The 18,006-nt window shown below is 41.5% G+C and overlaps 1 protein-coding gene across 1 annotated transcript; it reads left to right on the forward strand.

Annotated features, from left to right (window-relative positions):
- Positions 1-4,097: 4,097 nt before the first annotated feature.
- On the forward strand, positions 4,098-5,048 carry or6at1 (odorant receptor, family 6, subfamily AT, member 1). The gene has a single exon (XM_077248324.1). The coding sequence runs from the start codon at positions 4,098-4,100 to the stop codon at positions 5,046-5,048; it is 951 nt and encodes a 316-aa protein (XP_077104439.1).
- Positions 5,049-18,006: the final 12,958 nt, after the last annotated feature.

Consider the following 18,006-nt stretch of genomic DNA (forward strand, 5'->3'; position numbering starts at 1 on the left):
GAAGAACCCCCGGGCGGCCAGGGCGGTGAAGAACCCCCGGGCGGCCAGGGCGGTGAAGAACCCCCGGGCGGCCAGGGCGGTGAAGAACCCCCGGGCGGCCAGGGCGGTGAAGAACCCTCGGGCGGCCAGGGCGGTGAAGAACCCTCGGCCGGCCAGGGCGGTGAAGAACCCTCGGCCGGCCAGGGCGGTGAAGAACCCTCGGCCGGCCAGGGCGGTGAAGAACCCTCGGCCGGCCAGGGCGGTGAAGAACCCTCGGCCGGCCAGTGCGGTGACGACCAGGGCGGAGACGACCCCTCGGGCGGCCACGGCACAGGAACAGACAACGGCTCAGGAACAGACACCGGCTCAGGAACAGACACCGGCTCAGGAACAGACACCGGCTCAGGAACAGACACCAGAACAGTAACAACCACAAGGACAGACACAAACACAGGAACACACACTGGCTCCGGCTCAGGAACAGACACTGGCTCCGGCTCAGGAACAGACACTGGCTCCGGCTCAGGAACAGACACTGGCTCCGGCTCAGGAACAGACACTGGCTCCGGCTCAGGAACAGCAGACACGGGCTCCGGCTCAGGAACAGCAGACACGGGCTCCGGCTCAGGAACAGCAGACACGGGCTCCGGCTCAGGAACAGCAGACACGGGCTCCGGCTCAGGAACAGCAGACACGGGCTCCGGCTCAGGAACAGCAGACACGAGCTCCGGCTCAGGAACAGCAGACACGAGCTCCGGCTCAGGAACAGCAGACACGAGCTCAGGCTCAGGAACAGAAACTGGTTCCGGCTCTGGAACCAGGGACACAAAAGGTCTGAAGGGTCCTTCCAGGATCCGTGCCAGACGCTCCAGATAGTTGCTCGGTATTCCCCCGGCTGCGAGAATGGGCATCTCCTGATCTGTCTCTGGCTCTGGAACAGACACTGGCTCCAGCTCTGGAACAGCAGACACCAGCTCCGGCTCAGGAACAGCAGACACCGGCTCCGGCTCAGGAATAGCGGACAGCGGCTCAGGAACAGCGGATACTGGCTCAGGCTCTGGAACGGACACTGGCTCCAGCTCTGGAACAGCGAGCACAGGCATGTCTAGGATCCGAATCAGATGCTCCAAATAGTCCATCCGTGCCCTCGCGGCCACGCGAATGGGCATTTCCTGATCCGTTTCTGACCGGGTAGACATGGCGTGGACAGTCTCTGGCTGAGCAGACGTGACGTGAACAGTCTCTGACTGGGCAGACGGAACCTGAACAGTCTCTCGACCACCTCCTCCACTGCGACCTCCACGGGTCCTGCAAAACTTGACCAATCGGGTCCCTTTAAAAAACTCCCTTCTCTCCCGCTCGGTGGCTGGGGAAGAGATGTTACAAAACATACCGCTGGATTAGGTGTGACGGAGTCCTTCTGTCACGGAACACACACAGGAGGCAGAAAATCCAAGAGCAGTAGTTTTTAATTAAAGGGCAATCCAAACTCGTAGTCATCCAGGCAGGTGTCAAAATCCAATAAGGCAATCCAAAACACAAGACAAAAACAAGAAACGGGCAGATACAGACTAGAAAGTGAGGTGACATAAACCAAGGACTCCGTAACAAACACTAACACAGACAGGGAATATATACACACAGAACTAACAAGGTGATGAGAAACAGCTGAGTGCAATAATCAGATAAGTGACAGAACAGAATGCTGGGAATTGTAGTCTAATGTGAATGACACCGTGAGAACGAGGACCTCTAGTGATAACCCTGGGAAACACAACCAGACACTGTGACAGCTGAGAGTTGAAGAATGTTCAACTTTGGGTAAAACGCTGCGCTCATCACTGTCACTTTTTACACAGCCGTCCAATCACAGTGGAGGAGGGGCGGGACAAATACCACACTGACCAACTGTCACAACATTCTTTCTGTACAACGACATCAACCAGCAGAGCTAACCGAACAAAATGGATAAAAAATAAATTTTTAGTATGAAACAAATTATCTACGAAATCAGTTACAAGTAAACTGTGCTGCGGATATTCTGTATCATAGCAACGAATCGTCTCAACTGAAAAAACGGAGCGCTGCCAAAATGCTCTCGAGCGCCCACAGCTAGGCGTTTTCAGCAGAGCGCCTAGCGTTTTCAGCCGGCTAAAAACGCTTTGGTGGACACACGGCCTGAGAGTTGGCAGCCCTGTGAACTGAAACTTGAACTAGTTCATGCAGAAAGTGAACTTTCCCAACACTGCAGTATCTGTACATCTTCCTGAGGAGGGAATGGTCCTATTATCAGTATGTTTTGGTAGTTTGTCCTGAATCCTGATGATAGTTAGTTCAGGCCTTCTTCAACCTTGGTGAAACTGCGATTCCCTAGTGCTTTTGTGTGTGCGTTGGATGTTCTGAGCAGGTCTTGTATAGGAGCTATGGGACACTTCGGCATGTAACAACAGACCCGAAGACGTCTTTCTCCAACCTCCGAGGTCACCACAGACCTAAATCTAGGAATTGTGCGACAACTACCTTGACTAATTGGCAAGATACTACTGGCTATCCATGTGTGGAAATTTGCCTAGACTATATGTGTTCTTAGCCAATCAGAAACTGCAACCTGAAGCAAGGATGTAGCTTAGACCTTAGTGAATGGTATAACTGCTGTAATCTTTTTAACTGTAAGTGGGGCGGCCTACGAACTACTGTGTGAGTCTTGAAGCTGACTTCTGCTGATGAAACGGCAAACTATCTTCAGTAAAACTTTTCTTCAATTTATTATAATTCTGACTCCGGCTGGTCCTTGGGTCCTTAACTGTTACCCTCTAACATTCAACACAAGATGGCATCATATAGACATAGTAAATGTCCCCCTGGCCATTATTATTTATCATTATACATCTGCCACACTAAAAATAAAAGGACTAGATCAAAATATAAATTAGGTCTGAAGTTAAATATTTCCATAGAATATGGGAACACACACACACACACACAGTAAACTTATAATATATATCCTTAGTGCTTGTCCGGTATCCAAAAAGCTACACAACTGCATTAATTGCACATTGTAGTTTTAAGCAAAGTACAGTTTTGTTGTTTCAAGCATTTTTTTTCTTTATAGATGACAGGGAATACCTTAACCACCGCCATATTATACAGTCTATTCAATATATTAATTTAGCCATTAATTGTAATAATCCATAAATAACTGGCTTAAAACCATTTTTTTGGGTGAAAATACTTACTTGCCTAAGACTTTTGCACAGTACTGTGTGTATATATATGTGTGTGTGTGTGTGTGTGTGTGTGTGTGTGTGTGTGTGTGTGCGCGTTTATAAGTTTCCTTTATATTATTTACATATATCTTTAAAACATTTTCAGCTTATAATAATGATGATAATAATAATAATATGTTCTGAATATGTCATGAATCCAACAAAACAAAACTATTATTTGCTACTCTTAATGATACACCATGAGAGTTGTTGCCTGGGATATAAAATGCACAACATCATTATGCATTAAATGGAAATTTGTAAAAAAAAAAAAAAAAAAAAAAAGGTTCTCCTTCAAAATGACTGCATTTAAAGCCCCTTCTGCGCTTAATGTTTGTCACATTGGAAGATGACAGAGTGACAACACTGACTATCAACTGTTATAGACTCTCTATAGTACTCTAAAGTGTATAGTACTTTCTACATTTCACTTAATATTTTATTGTAAGGTTGGTTCAATTTCTCTAAATTTTTTAATATATAATTTATTTTTTAATGCAGTAAAAAATCTGCACGTTGAAGGCACAATGTTATTTAATAATAGCAATATGTGTAATATAAAAATATTTTATATATACTAAGTTTATTACTGATTTATTCATAGAACTAGTAAACTGTGTATTGTAAAAGGATTCTCTAGAATTTTTTTAATGTGAGTGCATATATTTAAGACTATATAATTTTCAAGATATAGCTAAAACTGTATGCACTTTAGATAATGAGGAATCCCCAACATACAGCATACGTTCATATTGTAAGAGTTTTTTTGTTTTGTTTTGTTTTACTGTTATTTTCTACATATACAGTATTTCCTTGACCAGGTCAGGATCTGCATGTTTGCATATCACCACAATGAACACCAGCGGGCCTGTGGAATATTTCATCCTCGATGGTCTGAAGGACAGATACGTGCTGCCCATTTTCTTCACTATCTATGTTTCCGTTCTGTGTGGAAACAGCATGATCATTTACCTTGTTAGAACCGACCCCAAGCTCAACACTCCTATGTATTTTTTCCTTCATAATTTGTCCTTTTCTGATATTGTGTTCACGTCAGCGACCATTCCCAAAATGCTGTCGGTGTTCCTGACTGAGGTCAAGACCATTTCCAAAACAGGATGCTTTGTACAGATGTACTTTTTTCTCTCATTTGCAGTGACAGGGCGTGCTTTGCTGACTGTGATGGCGTTTGACCGGTACGTAGCAATCTGTAACCCCCTGCGGTACATGACTATCATGACCAGGCGGCGCTGTATTCTATTGATATTTGCTGCTTGGGGTTTTGGGTTTGTTATGGTGCTGCCCCCAGCTATTTGGGCGACTCTGCTGCCTTACTGCGGGCCTAATATTGTTAGGCACATGTTCTGCGATCACTCCTCAGTAGTGATCCTTGCCTGTGTAGAAACCACCAGGAATGGCATTTTGTCTTTAACAAACGCACTCATTGGAATTCTCAGTACATTTCTTTTCATCTTAATTTCGTATGTCTGTATTGGCAAAGCAATGAGAAAAATGAGCAAGGCACAGCAGCTCAAAGTTGCGGGCACTTTTGTGTCCCACCTGACGGTGGTGTGCATCTCGTATGTTTCAGCCGCCTTTGTGTATATCTCATATCGAGTAGCTAAATTTGACTCAGATGTTCGTATAGTCATCGCTATGCTGTACTCTGTGCTCACACCCCTGCTGAACCCCATCATTTACAGCTTGAGGAATAAAGAACTGCAAAATGCAATGAAGAGAGCATTTTGTAGATGCACTATTGCTTCTAAAACCTCCAGAAAAACAGTTCCTTCTGTTGCTTAGAATCTGCATTTATTCTGCTGTTTATTGTGAAAACAATTCAATTTAATCTGTTAAAAAGTATGAATATGTGTGGAACAAGCTAGATTCAAGTTACAATGTATGAGACTGAAGCAAATTGTATTTATTGTTAATAAATATATAAACCTGGTTATTGTGCATTTAAAACTTGATTATTATTACAGAAATCTCATTCTTGTTTCACATTAAGTTTCTTAGTTTGTTTGTGTTAAATCTGTGTAATCCACATGGATGTAATGCAAATAAAATACATAGGCTTCATCTTAAATTTAGTCTTAAATTATGTTAAATTAAAAATGACAAATAAAAAATAATATAGACTGAATAATACTTTTGAATTAATTCTAATTAGGCAGATACTATACTATACGTTATTTTTCCACTTCTGAAAACAAAACTGAACATTTCTTTCACTCCATTTTATTTTCAGTAGTGCGAGAAATCAACAGACCTATTTGTAGTGATATTGTATATTGTTTGATTGCTTTTGTTTCCATTTAGGATATTATATTTTTATCCATTACTCCAATCATAAAAATTGTCAAAGGGATGTCTAATATGTTTTAGGATTGTTAAAACTGAATGCTTCATTTGGAATTTTGCTGCAATAATTACATAAAAAGCAACTGTCTTATAATGTTTATGTCATGAGGAAATGTTACATTTAAAAATATACCAATTTAATAGAATCGCAGTTCCATTTTTATTTCAAATAATCTTTGATTCTTAGAATATCACTGAGGTTTTAACTGTGGACAGTGACAAGACAAGAATGTTATAAGTGCATTGATAGCTAAACAACAAACAACACTGTAGTTGAAACAACAGTTTTTTACAGATATTTTGTAATAAATGTTTATAAAATGACTAATAAAATGTTTTAATTATTATTTATTTGTTAATATTTTCTATTGTCACAAATGGCTGCAGCAAGGATGATTAGATGCAGGATCTATGGGGTTAGAATAGTTGCATTATTCCAAATAAATAGATTCACATTTTTTTTTATATAGTTTCACAATAACAAATAAAATTTACAAATAAATCAAATGAGATTTGCAAATAAAAAAAAATTCAAATGTGTTTAATGTCACAAACAGATATGTGATGAGGAAACTCTTAATAGTCTATAGCATTTAAATTAGAATTAAAGCTTGACAGCATATAGATGCGTGACTATTACATTCATATTCTTCATGAGAAAAGTTAATTCCTGGAATGTCATATGAGATACACTACCGTTCAGAGGTTTGGTGTCAGGAAGATTATTTAAAGTCTCTTAGGTTTACCAAGGCTGCATTTATTTAATCAAAAATATTGTAAACAGTAATAATGTAAAATATTATTACATTTTAAAGTAACTGTTTTCTGTTTTATATATATATATATATATATTTGTAATGGCAAAGCTGAATTGTTTCAACAGCCATTCTTTAGATATCATTAATATGCTGGTGTGGTGTTCAGGCTGTATGCATTTGTGAACAGCTTTGTGTTTTTTGTAGATCCCCGCACGCATTTGTGGATTATGAAACGCATCTAGCGTCAAGACTTGCAGACAATTTCCCAATTAGTGGACTCCATCCACCATCTACTTAAGCTAGTCAGATAACAGCCACATTGCGCAGACCAATTGTAGCATGTTATCGCTACAACCTATCACGTTTGGCTTTACACAGGTGGGAACAGATTTTGCACCCCTGAAAGAAACTGTATTCTATGGGTGCTTCGTTCAAACTGAGCTGAAGTGCTGTTTGTGTGGTTAAAACACCCAGTTTCCAAAAGATTATTGGAGTTTAAAGGGCACCTATTATGCAAAATTCGCTTTTACATGGTGTTTGAACATAAATGTGTGTTGGCAGTATGTGAGCAAAACCACCCTAGAATGATAAAAATCCACCCAGTGTTTTTTTTACAATCTCAATAAATCATAAGAACTGTCTAAGAACGAGCTGTTCTAAGATTCGGCTCAGTGTGACGTAGAATTGAGCAAGCCCCACCGTTGGGTTTGATTGACACTGTGGTTTTGGCATAGACCCGGCCCTCTGTGATCTGTTCACCATCCTCCATTGTTTCAATGACAGCCGGTGTTCTGACGATTTGTGCTGCCTTGTCGAAAATGTCTCCTAATAAACATAATGTTCTGTTGTGGGATGTAATAATGTTCATAGTAGTTTTCACTTAGTTCCGACATCAGAGCCACTGAAAATGCAGTGGATAGATTTTATTTACGAAGGAAAGGCGCCACTTAAACTTCCAAAATACGTTTTTGTTTGCGCGAATCATTTTCTGACAGACTGTTTTGTGAACGAAGGTCAATTCAAACCAGGTCTTGCTTCAAAGTTAATCCTCAAGTGTTGAGTATTTTATGATTTTTGAGCAAATAGTAATTTCAGTCGATGTCAGCCAATTCAACAACAAATGCGTCTAAAGTTGTTGTCGTCGTCGTAGGATGTCTGTGTAATAATTTAAACCTTGTTTGTATAGTGTGTAACCACACGTTTATAAATAGATTTTTTAAAGATATTGTATTAAAAACTGTGCATGTTTTCTGTAAAGACAAGACATCAAAATTGTTGTTTCATCCGTCTTGTAACCTTCCATACAACAAATAGCGTCAGACAGTTTTGTCACGTATTATTTTTTGCAACAATTACAAATGTAAATAAATTAATACCCTTTCTATCTCCCTGCAGCATATATTTTCTTGTTCTGTAGCCATCTTCTCACATTTGCCACATAAGCACCTGTACGACAAGTAATGTAAACATGACGCAACAGGTCCCTCGCATAAATGTAATTTCGTTTGTATGTAGCAAACATTATCACAGTATTTGTGTTTGTAGTTTCAAAAAATTGCGCCAACGTTATCACAGTTTGTGTGTGTCTGTGTGTGTGTGTGTTGCACATCCATAATTGCAAAGGGGACGCCAATACAACTCTATAAGTACATACATGTATCAAATAACCATTCCGAGACGTCCTGGTCCATTCTCATTTGTGTTTCTTCTGCCTGAGTCTCTTCATCATCTGGATCTGATTCCGGTTCAAACATGTACGGCTGAATGCCATACAAAACAGCGCGTCTCTCACTCTCAGCCATTCTGCTTCTACCGACTGTTTGCCATAGGTTTGCAAGTTACGCCCTCATCCAAAGGCAGGGCGGGGATATGCAGCTCATTTACATTTAAGGTGGTACACACCAAAAGAGCTCTTTTTAAAACAGGCCCCAAAAATGACATTTTCAAATGGTTATAATAAATTAACTGTGGGGTATTTTGTGCTGAAACTTCACAAATACATTCTGGGGACACCCGAGACCAATATTACATCATGTAAAAAGGGGCATAATAGGTGCCTTTTAAGGCTTCTTTATATTTCCATCAGAATCAGTGAATCAGGATAACATCAGCACTATATACAAATTATGACCATTCACAGATCCTGTGCATCATGATCATTAAAACCCTCTCTACACTGGACGCAAGCATCATGACAGTGCTCTAAAGCAAATAGTACCCATTATATATTATATAATCAGTGATAGTGTACACTGGACGCGACATGGTGCAGCATGACAGTGAACGGATACCCGCTCTTCTGAAGTACTACACACACTTGCGCTAATTTACATGAAGCCAAAATGACTATCAGTGATGTAACAGTATAAGCTACAGCATCACTGCAGCTGTACTGGGGTTTTATGAGTGGATAATGCAAATAAAGAATCTTGCAATTCTGAAAAATATATCTTTGTATTTATTTTTGATGCTGTAAGCAACTTTTACAATCGAAAACAATTAAGTCTGATTCATATGACATTATTTGTGTGATCAAGTGTTTTAACTGATAAATACATGCATACAGGTATCTCTTGTCTGCTGGGCATTTCACTTTTAAATGCTTGATATAATCTCTTCGGAATGCAACAACCTGTCACACGCTTAAAAATAACCCACCTGTATCTTCTCTACAAACAAAAAAAATCATTATGCATGTATTTAATTTTTAAAATACTATTTATAATGCTCTATAAGATCATTAGATTAACAGAGCTGCTAATATGCGTCATTAAAACTGCTTGACCGAAGAACTGAGAAAAACTGTTGGCTCTTGTGTGACAGTGCAATTGCTCTGTATTTCACTATGGGCAACACCTATAGACTATGGAAGCACCAATTACACCACGTCTGTCCGAAGGACGGACCAATCACAGCTCATGACAAGGAGCCCAACCCTTCCCTATATATACAGCTGTGATCCCTGAAATGGAATTTTTGTTCTCTTCCTCGTGAACACTTTCCTTCAGTACCTAGGCTGCTTCAGTTCAACAGTTGCAAAACGCAGTGCAGTTAAAATTGGTTGTGGATTCTCTGCTTGTTACTGAGCTTCTCTTTTTCACCCTCATTGGCAGTATCTCCTAGCTAACGCGTTAAGGCGAGCTAAGATTACAGGATACTCAGAAGTTGGTGTCCAAGGTCGCCGCGGAGAAAAAATGCTCCTTTGCACTCGTGTCCGGCAGCAAGTGGATTTATGATCTAGGGCACGGATATGCGTCCGATGAGTATTACATGCATGTGCATCAAACATGCTCAGGTCGCGCTGGTGGCTGCATCTTCTAGAGACAATCTGTGTCTCTCTTCTGTCCCTCCTTCAGCTGAGGCTTCTGTGGATTTGAGTGGATTGTTCGGACTGGCTGTTGCGGCGATGAGACAGAGGTGCGACCTTCAGAAGAAGGAAGGAGCACCGCATCCTCCTGTTCCCCTGTGTCGTGCTCCTCCGATGCAGAACAGGAGGATTTTGAATGCGTCCAGGACTGCAAAACCCCAGGGCACAGAGAAGGCGGCTCGCCCCCCTGCTGCTTCAAACACTAAGCGGTAGGGTAAGCAGACATTCACACCAGCTGCAAAGTCTAGGTCCGTTAACCCTTCCAACAAAAAGAAGAGGAATACCTGGGACACAATCTCTGCATGGGAGGGACGGACAGCACCTAGTGTTTTCTGTGATGTCCTCTCCCAAGTCCACCACGTCTGTTCCCCCACCTGCAAAAAAGCGGAGGACGTGGAGTTTGGGTGAAAAAATAGTTCTAAGTTGTGTTCAAGCCAGTTTAGCTCCTTCTCAACACACAAGGTTCCTTGGATTGCTGATAGCAATTCCACAAGTTCAAGTGCAGAATACTCAGCCACCAAAATAATTTGGTCTCAAGCTGAAGTTTTCAAGTGTATTGTCACAAAGCACTTCAGCCCCTGGGTTCACAGCAAATAAAAAATTCTCTGTCGCATCCTGACTCACATGCCGAGGGCACAGGGAGACAAGAACAGAATAATAAAATTGAGCCAAGAGATAAATCGGTCTCTGAATCACACTCAGTTTTTCTCTCTGTCCACTAGATGTCACCACACCATCTATTCTTAGATTTCATGTGACGTCACACAGTGGTGCGCCCACTATTTGTAGGACCGAATTGCAACATGCCGTCTATCTGCTGTGCTGTAAACTGTGATAACAGCAAATCACAAAGAAATGTTGAGAAATTAACGTTGACCTGGAAATTTAAATAAAAGTGAAATTAGCAGATTACAGGATAGCTAGCTAAATTAAAACATGTGGTTTACAATTGGAACACATAACCTCATTCTAGACAGCTATCTCTATTTACATTAGTAGCCTTAGTTATACGTTTGGCTAAATTATGTTGTTGTTACCTGCTTCAGTATGCTAAACTACTGCTCACTGTTTCTGCCTTAAATTAATATATTGTTTAAATTAATAGATTATTAGCTAACTGCATGATTTGTATACATTTCTGAAATGCATAACTTGGAAAATCTAAATTCTGTAAAGCTGCTTCGAAAGGATGTTGTGAAAAGCGCTAATAAATGAGAATTGAAAATAAAGGTGTCCAAACGTCACGATAAAGTACCAAATATGATAATACAAGAGATGTGCTTTGCCAACATTATTAGCAATTCAGTTCAGCGTTGTTTTTGAAATCAAGTGATCAAAGTGGTAGTTGTCTATATTCAGCATCCACTCCGACATATGCGTACAACCTACTCCTAAGCTGCGGGTGGCGCTAACCTCATTATTGTCTTCTACTTCACACCGCTTCACATGCGTTACTTACGTTTCACAGTCTATCTATGTTCACACACATTGTTGAGTCTGACTTTCAAGAGCGATGGAACCGTCAGAGCGAGCTGGCAATGAAAGTGAAATGTTACACACTCCAGTCGGCGTTAAGTCATGGGTGTGGAAGTATTTTGGCTTCAGGAAAACAGATGGAGCAATGGAAAGAGTGTTGTCGTTTGCAAAGCAAAAGACAACTATAGTGTTCTCTTACGAGAGGTTCTCTCGTATTGCGTAAGTTTAGCTTACGCTACGGGAAAGATTCATCTTCTCGAGATACTGAAGCCAAAAAATTATCCTTAATTTTGTATTCCTTGTCAACGCAGTGCAGCAGCTAGCAGACCTAGAGCAGGCCATCTCGCGTGCTCATTGGCTGCCCTGCGGCAACTGCTGCAGCCTACCAGTGAGCCCAGCGAGACGTCACGCCCAATGAAGGGCACCCGCGCCTTCACAGTGCCTAAGCCTGCCAGAACACTAAGCGCTAAACGCTAAACCCGCCAGGGAGTGGATTAGCGTATAAAAGTAGGGGCTGTAGGCTGAATTCTCTGATTTTTCATCTCTTCAGCAAGCTCTTCGCTTTGCTGGATTTGAAAGAAGCCACCGCCGCCGTCGAACAGCGAACAGCCAGCTTAGGACAGCGCTGAGGAAGCCGGCCGTCTTCGCCACCTTCAGCTATCCGTGCGAGCTACGCTATCCGGCGACGTATCCTTTTTGCCTTGCAAAAAAAAAAAAAAAAAAAAAATTCTAAAAGAGCAGCGAGCGTCTTTTTCAAGATGCCTCGCACTCCCTGCGGCTAGTATAGAGCCCCGTTCAGCGCCGGAGACTGCCACCTGATCTGCGCTCTCTGTCTGGGCCATCTCTGCAATCTGACGGAACGCCTCCTTATTTGGTCTCAGATGCACCTGCGCTCGCTGAGGGCGGCGCATGTGCCTGGCCACTTGAACGACGGCCCAGACAAACTGTCCAGGGACAATGTTCCCCCAGGGGAATGGTCCCTGCACCCCCAAACGGTCCAGAAACTGTGGCGCCTATTCGGCAGAGCGGAAGTAGACCTATTTGCGTCAAAAGACAACACTCAATGCCCGACGTTCTTCTCGAAGGACGATGACGCGCTGGCCCAGGTTTGGCCCAGCCTCCCGCTATATGCTTTCCCTCCGGTCTCTCTGTTGCCACAGTTGATCAAGAGAATCAGGGAAACGTGCCACTCTGTGCTCCTCATAGCCCCGCGTTGGGAGAATCAGATTTGGTTCCCGGAACTAGCACGGCTGTCACATACAGCTCCGTGGCCGATTCCGGTGAGGGCAGATCTCCTCTCTCAGGCTCGCGGCACGATCTGGCATCCCCATCCAGAGCGCTGGTCTCTGCATGCATGGTTGATCAACGGGTACTCGTTGCCCTGCCAGAAGGAGTGATGAACACGATCACGCAGTCCAGAGCCCCTTCCACGAGAAGGCTCTACGCGTCTAAATGGTCGGTGTTCTCTGGATGATGCACCGACAGAGGTCTGGACCCGCGGACATGCGGGGTGACGCATCTGCTCACCTTCCTACAAGAGCTGCTGGATAAGGGAAGATCCCCATCCACGCTCAAAGTATACGTGGCGGCCGTGGCAGCGTTCGCAGAATCGACGCACGGCCATTCACTGGGAAGACACGAGTTGGTCATCCGCTTCCTTAGAGGAGCTAGAAGGATGAATCCACCGCGCCCCCCGTCGGTTCCCATGTGGGATCTTTTGTTGGTCCTCGAGGCCCTGTAAGCTTTTCCATTTGAACCACTAGACTCCGTGGGGTTGAAACATCTATCACTGAAAACCGTCTTTCTGACTGCATGTGGCCTCTTCGTGGGCATGGTCCAGTGGAATTTCTATCCATGACATATGTGTAGGGGCGGGCTGGAGCTCCCCGTCTACCTTTGTCAGATTTTATAACCTAGAAGTTCCTGCCTTGCTAGGCTAAACTGTTGTCAGTTTGAAGGAGAGGTGTATTCTGCCCAGATCTCCTGCTCAGATCTCTCTCACATGACTCAGCTCTCCTGGTTGAGCTGCACTAAGTAGGGTATGTGCCATGTGCCTATACAGACCGGCGCGCTGCTCTGTATTTCCTGCGTGTGCTTATGTACAAGTGATGGCCCGCGTGGCTGGCCACCTTATTTTTCACTTATGGGGTTCCCCTGAAAGTTTGGGGTCTCATGGTGAATGCTTGGCGCGCACGGTGTTGACAAAGTGTTCCCGTAGCGTAAGCTAAACTTACGCAATACGAGAGAATCTCTCGTAAGAGAACTATACTCGGTTAATAACGTAACCTTGGTTCTCTATAGAGAGGGAACGAATATTGCGTAACCGGCCGTGCTCGCGCCACGAGCGACTACGCTTCAGTCGACGAAAAACCAGAGAATTCAGCCTACAGCCCCTACTTTTATACGCTAAGCCACGCCCATTCTGGCGGGCTGTGACGCTATGAAGGCGCGGGCGCCCTTCAGTGGGCGTGACGTCACGCTGGGCTCACTGGTAGGCTGCAGCAGTTGCCGCGGGGCAGCCAATGAGCACGTGAGATGGCCTGTTCTAGGTCTGCTAGCTGCTGCACTGCGTTAACAAGGAATACAAAATTAAGGATAATTTTTTGGCTTCAGTATCTCGAGAAGATGAATCTTTCCCGTAGCGTAAGCTAAACTTACGCAATACTCGTTCCCTCTCTAGAGAGAACCGAGGTTACGTTAGTAACCGAGTATCGTTATACATTATGTGAATAGAATACTGTGGCGAGCAGGACGAGGCCAAGGGACGTGAGAGAACGGCACAAGGCCGGTGGCGTGAGTGTTAATGAACGTCACCTGTGAGTCGTATCTCTCATGGACCGGCCTCGCGGCGTTCTCTCACGTCCTCGGCCTCGTCCTGCTTGCCACAAATACTGTTTCTGTATTCTCAATAAAAGGCAAATTATTTTTACAATTATTTTAATTATAATTGTATAAATACAATTAATTATTTTTATTTTTTGTTGATTTATTTGAAACTTAATAGACATCATGTAAAAATATCTAGTATTGAATCGAATCGAATCGTATCGTGGGAAATTCTGAAGTATCGAAAATAATCAAATCATTGGCTTAAGAAATCGGTATCGTATCGAATCGTCATTAAGGCTCTGATTTGACGTCACGCCCAATGAAGGGCGCCCGCGCCTTCATAGCGTCACAGCCCGCCAGAATGGGCGTGGCTTAGCGTATAAAAGTAGGGGCTGTAGGCTGAATTCTCTGGTTTTTCGTCGACTGAAGCGAAGTCGCTCGTGGCGCGAGGACGGCCGGTTACGCAATTCGGTGAACTATTCTTTTAGAATATTAAAAAAGGTTATGATTGGTTTGAAGAAGAGCTTGGACAAATCGATTGGGCACCCCTTTTTTCTATTGAAGATGTGGAAACTGCGCATAAATTCTTTATAGAGGAAATAAAAAACACAAGGAAAAAATATACACCATTTGTTGGAAATAGGCATAAAAAGAATAATTTACCATGGATTACTGAACAGGTATGGATGCTAATGAAAAAGCGTGATATTGCTTTAAAAAAAGCTGTAAAATATGGATTACTACAGGACCGACTTCTTTTTAATAGTTTGAGAAACAATGTCGTTAAGATAATACGGCAGGCCAAAACACAATATTTTATTAACATTTTAAATGAGGCCAAAGGTAATAGTAAAAAGGTATGGCAAACTATTAATCAATTAATAAAGAAAGACTCTAAATCACGTAGTAAATGTTTAGAATTAAATTTTGAAGGGAGAATAGTTGATAAACCTGGTGAAATTACTGATATATTTAATAATTATTTTGTTGACTCAGTTCAGAATTTGACTGATAAATATGGAATCAAACATAAAGAATTAAATTCTGTTAATTCAGTAAAACCTGCATTGTATCTAACTACAGTTTCAGAGAATACTATTCAGAATATTATAAAGTATTTAAAATTTTCAAATGCCAAAGATATAGATGGTTTGGATTGTAATTTTTTTAAAACCAATAGTGACATTTTTTTAGCATCAATCACTTATCTTGTGAATTTATCAATAAGGCAATCTAGTTTCCCAAATTGTTGGAAAACTGGATTAGTTACTCCAGTTTTCAAGGCAGGTGATCCGAGTAATGTAGTAAATTATAGGCCGATCTCAATTCTGTCTGTAGTGTCTAAAATATTAGAAAAAGTAGTAACGGAGCAAATTGTATATTTTTTAAATGTTCAAAATAATTTATTATGCCCTATGCAATTTGGTTTCCGTAAACAGCATTCCACGGAAACAGCTGTATGTTATTTCATTGAGCAAGTAAGGTCGAAATTAGATAAGGGTGGGGTTGTGGGTGCTGTATTCCTTGATCTAAAAAGGGCATTCGATACGTTAAATCATAATATTTTATTGTCTAAATTGTTAAATATGAATTTTTCGGTTGAAACAATGAAATGGATCGAATCTTATCTTACATCAAGGAAACAGTGTACCCGGATTGAAATGTATGTATCGTCTTCGAGAGATCGTTTTACAGGGGTACCTCAGGGGTCTGTATTAGGGCCCCTACTTTTTAGTTTGTATTTGAATGATTTACCTGAGGTTTGTCCGGATGTAAATATCCAAATGTACGCAGATGACACTGTGATTGCTGTGCATGGTAAAACTAATGAACAAGTAGCACAAAAATTAGGTGTCGCAATGTCTAAAATTTCAGACTGGCTTACTCAGTGTTGTCTAACATTAAATGTTAAGAAAACTGCCTGTATGTATTTTAAAATTAAAAGGAAGGAGGAGAACCTTCCAGATATATTATTTTGTGGTCAAAACTTACAAATTGTGTCAGATTTTAAATATCTTGGAGTCATCTTAGACAGGCATTTAACATTTGAAAAGCATATTAAAAAAATAGTCTGCGCAGTGACACCTCAACTCAGAAATTTTAGATTTATACGGGGTCAACTTTCATTGGAAGCGGCAGGAATTTATCTGCATTCTTTGATTTTTTCTCATTTTTCTTATTGTATCACTTCATGGTCACAATCAGGAAAATCTACTCTTAAGCCTTTATATATGTTTAGGGTATGGACCAATCAGACACATACTAATTATTCATTATATACAAAGGTTTATGAAACTCCTCACACAGCCCAAATGAACAAACACAAGGGCAGAAACAGTGCCATGTTACAGGGCATGATAAGGAGATTTTACGACCTCCGAGGAATGTGGCCACATACTCAAGAGAGAGACTATGAAACAGAAACCCTCTTTAAAACAGACTTTGCTGCATTAATCATAGACTAACTGATCTGTTAATGAACATGCATAAAACTGTGAAAGAAACAGTGTAAATGGTTTACTGTCTCGTGTATTATTAGCTATATATTATGGTATGTATCCTGGTATACAACCAACTAACGATCAATGTAACCTCACCTGTATCATGCCTCCTACCTAATTAATCCTCATTTAATGACTCACACTTTGATGTACATCACCTTCTTCTAGAATGCAGTGTGGATGTGTTATAGCTACCTGAGCATTAATGAAGGTATAATCATGCTAGGGACAAAGATCCATAAATCAACTAAGAGCCACTTTCCCTCTCAGACATGTCACCTTTCTGATTGGTCGAGTTCAACCCTTAGGGGAGGATCTTTTCCAGGCCTTATTAGAGACAGTCCACATGTGACCTCCCTCTCTTAGTTCTTTCATCCAGCCGCAACACTGTTCTGGTGTTACTGGGGAACCCCCTCCCCCTCCACGGGGGCCCCAGGGCCCAGCAGGCCTCGATTCCAACCAGATATGGGCTCAGGCAGGAGAGAGATGACTCTCTCACAAAGAACCAAGGACAATCTCAAGAGTTTTGGAACAAAGACTCCAACCAACAACGACTCCAATAACCCATCCTTCCGACTTCATCACTTCTCCTGGTTGCTCGGCGTGGCCTCAACAGAGTCCCAGGCCTTGACCAAACCAGTCATGCGTTCCTGGAGAAAGAGAACGCTCAACCAACTTCCACTTGACACTGCCGGAACCATCAACGACTTCAATTTTCAACAACTTCAAGAATTGTTCCCATTACAAATGCAAGTATTCAATTCAACGAAATGTGAAAATGAAATTCTGATGGTTCTTCTCATAGACCCTCTTCCGGTTTCCAATTTCATCCTATCACTAACCTATTTATGTATTCATGTGTGTATGTTGTTTAGTTTATTTATATTCATATAAATATCTATATTTAGTTAATAAAACTTGTACATAATATGTATTTGGTTCTGTTTTGTTTGCAATACAAGTCACTTTACGATCACGGTCTTTGCTACTGGCTCAAAGTACTGTACAGGCGAAGAAATAATTATTCTTCGGTGGCCATGGAAGATACCCTTTTCTTAGAATAAATTAATAATCAAAAGAGTTCGTTGGAATAACTGATTAATTGATTGTAATATTAATTCAGCCACATCAAGTTAATCCAATTAACTGACCCAAATATTTATAATATATAAAGACAAACACGAGCTTCATTAAGAGGTGATTGTGAAGCACATTTTAGAGTAACTGAGTTTGGTCGATCAGCTTTTTCAGTAAGAGCTGTTAATAACTGGAATAATTTACCAATTAATATTAGAAAGTGTCATACTTTTGCACAGTTCAAGCTGCATTTGAAAATGTGGTTAAAGGGGAGTCAGGTCTGTAACAATTGAATACTCTTATGTTTTGTCAAAGTTTTACAATTTTGGGGGAATGATTTTGTAATATTGTGTGTCGTTTTGTAGGATGTATATTTTGAGGTATAATTG

Source organism: Siphateles boraxobius, unplaced genomic scaffold, assembly GCF_051911475.1.
Source record: "Siphateles boraxobius isolate OS27281-9 unplaced genomic scaffold, OSU_SipBor_1 11, whole genome shotgun sequence".
Classification (NCBI taxonomy): Eukaryota; Metazoa; Chordata; class Actinopteri; order Cypriniformes; family Leuciscidae; genus Siphateles; species Siphateles boraxobius.

What these genes read in the sequence shown, in the direction of transcription:
- or6at1 (XM_077248324.1), top strand. Translation starts at nt 4,098, where the DNA reads ATGAACACCAGCGGGCCTGTGGAATATTTCATCCTCGATGGTCTGAAG.